Source organism: Sinocyclocheilus anshuiensis, unplaced genomic scaffold (genome assembly GCF_001515605.1).
Source record: "Sinocyclocheilus anshuiensis isolate Anshui unplaced genomic scaffold, SAMN03320099.WGS_v1.1 scaffold870, whole genome shotgun sequence".
In the NCBI taxonomy this organism is placed as follows: Eukaryota; Metazoa; Chordata; class Actinopteri; order Cypriniformes; family Cyprinidae; genus Sinocyclocheilus; species Sinocyclocheilus anshuiensis.
Genome location: NW_015540842.1, coordinates 528,146 through 535,775, shown reverse-complemented (window position 1 = coordinate 535,775; position 7,630 = coordinate 528,146). Strand labels below are relative to the sequence as shown.

At 35.2% G+C, this 7,630-nt stretch overlaps 1 protein-coding gene across 1 annotated transcript in view; it reads left to right on the top strand.

The window, feature by feature from the left end:
* The window catches only part of LOC107687536 (double-stranded RNA-specific editase B2-like), a 177,251-nt gene that overhangs the window by 153,447 nt on the left and 16,174 nt on the right, over positions 1-7,630 (top strand). The window contains exons 5-6 of the mRNA XM_016484913.1: positions 3,244-3,412; positions 6,537-6,688. Coding sequence (XP_016340399.1) covers positions 3,244-3,412; positions 6,537-6,688 — 321 coding nt within the window. The remainder of the gene's footprint in view (positions 1-3,243; positions 3,413-6,536; positions 6,689-7,630) is intronic.

Below are 7,630 nucleotides of genomic sequence, written 5' to 3'. Positions count from 1 at the left end.
ACACACACATATATTATGTAAACAAAAACTTTTATTTTGGATGCGATTAATCGTTTGACAGCACTTATAAATATATGCATACATACATACATACATACAATGTTGGATAAGTTACTCTAAAAAAGGTAATTAATTACTAGTTACTAATTACATCTTCAACAGTGTATGCGATTACACTCGGTCACGTGACACGCGAGAGTAAAGAGGTGTGTTCGACTTGAAGATCGATCGGTGTATGACATCAAAGTACGGCGAGAGAAAGCATAAGGAGACGTCTGCACGCTCTTATAGCTCTCGCAGTACTTTGATGACACACACATCGGTCTAGCAGCGCTGCTTCAAATCGAGCACGGGCCATGAGCAGAAAAAGAAAATGGAGATGGATCGGTTTGTGAAAGGGAAGAGAAAAGCCATAGATGAAGTCGCACAGACCCAGGCAGGTGCTGGTCATTTTAAAGCTAAATGCAGAAAATATGACGAGGCATATCTTGCTCTCGGCTTCACTCACCACTCACTGTGTCTATACCGGACACTACAGTTGTCGCGTCGCGCCGCAACAGCTCTATACTGGACGCGTCAAAGCGACCGTTGCAAATCATTTTAACTTTGTGTCAGTATGTCATAAATAGAACGAGGCATCAGTTTAATGCCGGGTTTTGTCGTGTCGCGCCTAGAACGCATCTAGTGTAGACAGCGTCACTGATTATAATGGGTTCTACTGTATTTTGCCGTCCGGCGTAGACACGATGTTTAATGTCGTTGGTGAGGAGGAAAGCCTGTGTGTGTCCTATGCCTTAATGGACAGCATGAAACCCACAAAAAAGAAAAAAAAAATAACAGAAAGAGAATAATGATAATAACAGTTATTCTCTCTATGCTATTTTTCAATTTTTCAAGTGATGCAGGTGTTTTTTTCCCTGTAGGTTTTTTAAATTAAAAAAGCATTAATTTTTCATAATGTTTAGTGAAATTATTTGATAGTCTGAGGTGGCCTACAGAAAAGAACATTTATGTTTAATCTATCTAATATTGTGTTGGTCATACTATACAATGATTTATAGCTTGTCTTTGTTAAATAATACAGAACATAAACGCGTCACTTCACTTTCACTTTTAGAATGCACCAAGTGAAGTTGATCTGACAATTAGCAGGGTAGACACAGACTCAGAGCAGGGCAGCAGAAGAAAGCAGTACTGGAAAGTGAACACTACAAACTTGTCATTACTTGGACTGAAGAAAAAAACTCTTTTGTGCAGATTATTAAGCTGCCTACAATCAATGAAGTAGATTATTCTCTCTATGCTATTTTTCAATGTTTCAAGTGATGCAGGTGTCTTTTTCCCTGTAGGTTTTTTAAATTAAAAAAGTATTAATTTTTCATAATGTTTAGTGAAATTATTTGGTAGTGTGAGGTGGGATGGGGATTCGGGAAGGGGGGGGCAGATTTTTTTATAGGTTTAAGGGGGGCGGACCAAAAATGTTTGAGAACCACTGGTCTAAAGTTAACAGACCGTGTTTAGTGCAGTCCACATGTTTACATATGTTTATTACAGTGACTTTGAATTACCTAAAGTAGTGTGGTAAAGCAACAGATTTGTTTTTATATTTCTGCAATCTACTTTAGTTTGTGTACTTTAATGTTTACACCAGGCTTATTTGTCAGTGCTTTATGTTGTCATTATTATTACATGCTTACAAGGTTGGAAGTTCAACAAATCAGTCAATATACTGTGATTGTAGTTGTTAAATAAAAATGTCATTCATATCAATTCATGCATCACCTAATATCATCGTAACATATAGGCCTGGCGTACAGAAAAGAACATTTATGTTTAATCTATCTAATAGTGTGTTGGTCATACTATACAGTGATTTATAGCTTGGCTTTGTTAAATATTACAGAACATAAAGAGCTTTAAAAAATAATTGCATATTAAATCGCAATCGCAATATTGGTAAAAAAAAATCTCAATTAGATTATTTTCCAAAATCGGTCAGCCCTACTTATAACTAATTACTTTCTAAATCCTTTATCAACCTCGACAAGTTAATGATACAAGTACAGACATGAAACGGTTATTTTATTTCTTTCAAATAAATAAAAGATAACTACATAAATTATTCTGGTCACACTTTAGATTAGAGTCCAATTCTCACTATTAACTAACTATTAGCTATGACTTTTGCCTCAATTTACTCCTAATTACTGCTTATTAATACTTAGTAAAGTAGTTGTTAAGTTTAAGAATTGGGTAGGAATTGAGTAGGATTAAGTATTTAGAACAAGGTCTTGCAGAATAAGTAATAATAAACAGCCAATATCCCAGTAATATTCATGCTAATAACCAACTAGTTAATACTGAGAATTGGACACCAAATTTTTACCAATATTCTTATTTACTCGCCACAGTATTTAAAATGAGAAGTGTACATAAAAAGAATGCATTTTAAGGTTAGACTTTAAATTTTTATGTTAAATCCACTATTGTATTGTATATGAATGTTCTACAGTCTATACACAGTATTAAGTTAAATTACATAAGAAGTAGTAATTAAATTACAGAAAAAATAAGAGAAATCCCTTACTTTACTTTTTCAAGGGAAAAGTAATGAAATTACTGTAACTAATTACTTAGTAACTAATTACACCCAACACTATATATACAGTACAGGTGCATCTCAATAAATTAGAATGTCGTGGAAAAGTTCATTTATTTCAGTAATTCAACTCAAATTGTGAAACTCGTGTATTAAATAAATTCAATGCACACAGACTGAAGTAGTTTAAGTCTTTGGTTCTTTTAATTGTGATGATTTTGGCTCACATTTAACAAAAACCCACCAATTCACTATCTCAAAACCCAACCCCTCTGCGAATAGGGAGCGGAGGTACTGTATAACTCTATAACACAAATATAATGCAGAGGAATGATATAGATGGAATCACTTTCAAAATGATTTTTTTATAGCTGATGGACGATAAAAACATTGGCAGCCAATCAGAATTCTGCATTAACTAGCTCAAGCATTCAAAGTGTCAGATAACAAAACAGCAGTGTGCACATGTAATGACCAGAACATTATCATCCATTGGTGTGGACGGCAATATAATTATCGCTATAGTTATCTATCGTTCTTGGTGTGAATGGGAATTTATTTGCAGTATTTATTTACATTTATTTGCTGTCGGATCCAATATTATGAAGCTGTCACATGTGTTTGTGTGTGTTTGTGCTCATCAGGTCTGGATCTGAGACAGGCCCAAGTGGTGGCGCTATCGACCGGCACTAAATGCATTAATGGAGAGTATATCAGTGACCAGGGTCTGGTGGTCAATGACTGTCATGCTGAAATCACCACCAGACGAGCCCTGCTGCGCTTCCTGTACTCCCAACTAGAGTTACACCTCAGGTAAATGACACACATTTACATTTTATCATTTATACATAAATCTGTGCCGGAAAGAAAATACTTTATTTATGAGTCATTTTACCTTGTGAGGACGCTCCCAGTGGGAGGGTTTGTCAAATTTAGCCAACTTCTGAAGACAAACTTGTACCCAATGTAAGATGAATAAACCTAAACGTACACACACATACACATGATGCAGTAACTTCACTGTGTAAATTGCGATGTTATGATGCAAAATAGATTGTGTTTTTCAAAGAAACAGCTTTAAAAAAATGACATGAGGAATGAAAAATAACTGCATGCTAGAGAACAGCATGATGTCTAGATGCACAAATTAAGTGATTTATTATGATGTGCATTAAGTTTCCCCAAAACATTAAAGGGCTATTCCGGGTTCAAAACAAGTTAAACTCTGTAAGCATGTGAAGCATGTTCAAATACCACAGAAAATGACTTCAACTTATCTATCGGTTTGTAAAAAGAAGTGAAATCTAATTTATGATAATGCACTTACATTGGAAGTCAAGTAGGATTATGCAGTGTGTATTTTTTCCAAAGCACTTATTTTTGTCTGCACAAAGAAATTGAGTGTTATCTGAGCTGTAAAAATGTATATATATTGTCTTCTGATGAAACTACTATTTCTGGGTAGATGGGGATTGTAAACAGTGTCTTTGTCCATATCAACCCTTGTGAAAAAGAAGTGTGTTTAACTGTATTGAATGTTCACTTGTAGTGTACTTCAAATCTTTAAAGTATATTTTTTGATCTATTCCGCCAAGACCAAATATATTAACATTGTCATATCCATCACCATGCTAAAATGTTCCAAGAGTTGTCATAGTTGAAATATATTTGCAGATAATATAATATTAATGAAATAAAAGGGCTCTAGTTAATTTGGTTACACTTGATTTTGTGTCCTTGTTACAGTGTAATTGTACATTTAAGTACTGAATAATATAAATTACCTACATGTACTTGGGTTAGGGTTAGGATTAGGATTTGTTTTAGGGTTACTTGCATGTAATTATGCATAATTAATTGTTATTATAATAGTAAGTACATGTAACAAGTGTCTTGACACCTTAAAAATGAATGGTTACTGTTAAGTTCTTACCAAACTTACATAAATAAATGATTTACAAATAATTATATTTTAGTTTACTATAAATGCTTAGTTCATTCACAGTACATGTTAGCCATATTTCAAAGACAATAGAAGTAATTAAGAAATTATATATAAAGATATGCATAAGTCCTACTGAAATGGGTCAAAAAAGCACTGTAAAGTTCAGCTAATTGCATTTAATATAAATGTAAACTATAATACAGTACATGCAGTTAAATGTCGAAAACATTACATTCAGTTCACACTTTAAAGTATTATTCCTGTAAGTACTCTTTTTAAAAGTATAAAAGTGTACTTTATTCACAAGGGAAGCAAAAGTTGTGGTTTACTGACTTTTCATGGAGCTATATAAACACAATATCTAAGCCTCGTTGATATACTTTTGACATTGTGTAATGGAAACCTGTTACCATTTCAGAGTTAAAAATAACGAGTAAGAAGAAACAAAGTCACATTGTAAGATATAAAGACACACATTGTTGCAATTAGTCGAACCAAATCATGATTGAGAAATGATATGAAGTTGCAATGTGATATAAAGTCACATCGTGACACATAAAGTGTGTCTCATTGAGTGAAAAAACATTACAGTACAAAGAGCATACTATTACAATAATAATGTCTTCCATTCTCGTTTGGTCTGCAATAGCGTAATGGAACACGTTGATGAGGTATCATGTCTGTGCAAACAGGGTGCGAGGAGGTATGCAAATACATACGCTGACAGGCAGGTAGGACAGCTTATCGTAGCCCTCGGACCGAGGGATCTGATTGGACGAACATTTTATGGTCCTACGCCTTCCACAGATGATATAAATACATAAAAATACATTTAGACCACTTAACGTAGTGATCACTATCAGATGTGAACAGATTTTCTACCAGCATAACAAAAAATGTTTTTGAACTAAATCACCCTCCATAGTAAGTGCATTATCGTAAACAAGATATTTGCTAAATTTTCCCTCAAAGTTGAAATTATTTTCTGTGCTAATCAACAGCATGTCACAGAGGTTGTCAAGAGAGCTTAACACATATTGAACCTGAAAAACTCCATTAGAGCTTTACGCAAACAACACATCTTCTCAGAGAAGCACATTTCACACCCAACAAAGGACTTGGATGTACGTTCCAAAGTGTTAATTCTTCATTCTTAGAGAAAACACTCATTTGAAAGACTCATTCATTTCAAAGACTCATTTGAGTCTGGTCTGGTGTTGGAGGTATCATTGTGCGGCAGCAAAGACTCTAAATGTCTTCCTCGATGTAGCAGATTGCTGTATAGAAAAGCCTCCTGTAATGTCAAATTTGCATATGCGTCTTCCCATAGTGCATCTGCCACTAAATGGGCCTGTTTGACTGAGTCTGGAGTCTAGTTTGGAAGATAAGTCATTACGTTCGGCAAATAAAATACCACAGCACCTTCCTCAGTAGACAGATCTGGAGCAGCACGACTCCACCCTTGACATCGCAGGTCATTTGCCTAATTAGCACAGCTTAGGTGCCAATTAGCGACGATGATGTTTGCGTATGTAATGCGCTCCCCGTGCGCAGTTCACCTCGTGCACTATTCCGAAACGTCCTTTGTAAGATGTCACAGTGAGGCGTTAGTGCTAATTATGATGATATGTGTAAAAGTGGGACGGCTCTGCAGGAAACGCCGTGTCCTCCCTACAGCTGACTAGCTACAGATCATCTGGGTTAAAGAATTACAGCTCGCTGTTGTCTCGGCCATTTGTATTTGCCTTGTTCTGACAGAATAATGATTTGAGATTGTGTACCAGAGAGAGAAAGCGAGAGGTGCGAGAGGGGAATGTGACAGTGACGGAACTAGCCTTGGTCACGGCAAGGCCAATATTTGTCTCTCTCCTTTGTGTCTTCGGCCCATTATTAGCCCGGGATGTGAGCGCCGAACACTTTCAGACGTGGTTGTTTCTCATGTCTCCCTTTTCTGTTCTCTCTTCCCGCCTGCGGTCTGTGATCACTCTGAAGCAAAAGGAAAGAGGACTGGGAGCAATCGATCTTCGTACGGCACAAAGATTCCTGTTTGAGACTCCGAGAGAACGTCCTCTTCCACATGTACATCAGTACGTCGCCCTGCGGTGATGGCCGTGTCAACTCGCCGTATGAAATCACCTCCGATTGTAAGATTCTTCGCTTGTCTGTATCATCTCTTCTGCTCGCTTTTTGAAGTGTCCAGATGCTACGTACTATATGTGTCAAGTTCTTTGGTTTCTGGGGGTTTTAAAACTTAATCCAAACTTATTCCATTTTAAGGAGAATGTATTTATTCATTCATTCAGTTTTTTGTTGCATTTAAACTTTAACCGAACATTGTAGGCTAAAATATGTGGAAAATATAAATCATATGGTACTAAGTCATATATTCATAAATGAGGAGTTAAAACAGAACCATAATGGTTAAACAAATCATATAACTTAGCTTTATACTGTAACTTTTCATCATTTTCAGGCCTCCTTTTTAATAACATTAAAGTAATAGTTTAATACTCACCCTCAATCCATCCAAGTAGATGAGTTTGTTTTTAGATTTGGAAATGCAGCATTGCATCACTTGTTCACCAGTGGATGCTCTGCAGTGAATGGGTGCCGTCAGAATGAGAGTCCAAACAGCTGATAAAAACATCACAATAATCCACACTCCAGTCCATCAGTTAATGTCTTGTGAAGTCAAAAGCTTTGTGTTTGTAAGAAACAAATTCATCATTAAGATGTTTTTAATTTCACACCACTGCTTCTGGCCAAAATACACGTCCTCTATCTAAATATATTTAAATTGGGTGAACTATTCAACTGTTTAACTGTTAAATTGGGGGTACAAATATATATACATTATATTTTCCAATTATATACCTTAATCCTAATGGATTAACCAAGTAAAAAAAAAAAAAAATACATTTAATGAATTTAATGAATAATCTTTACAGATATGGCAAATGTTTGAATCCATATAAATCTTAGAAATTCCTTTCTTTACATTTAGGCGGAAGTTGAAAAAAAAATAATTAAAATGTATTGATATATGCTTCTGAACTTTTTTTCACAAATATAATTTAAATTCATAT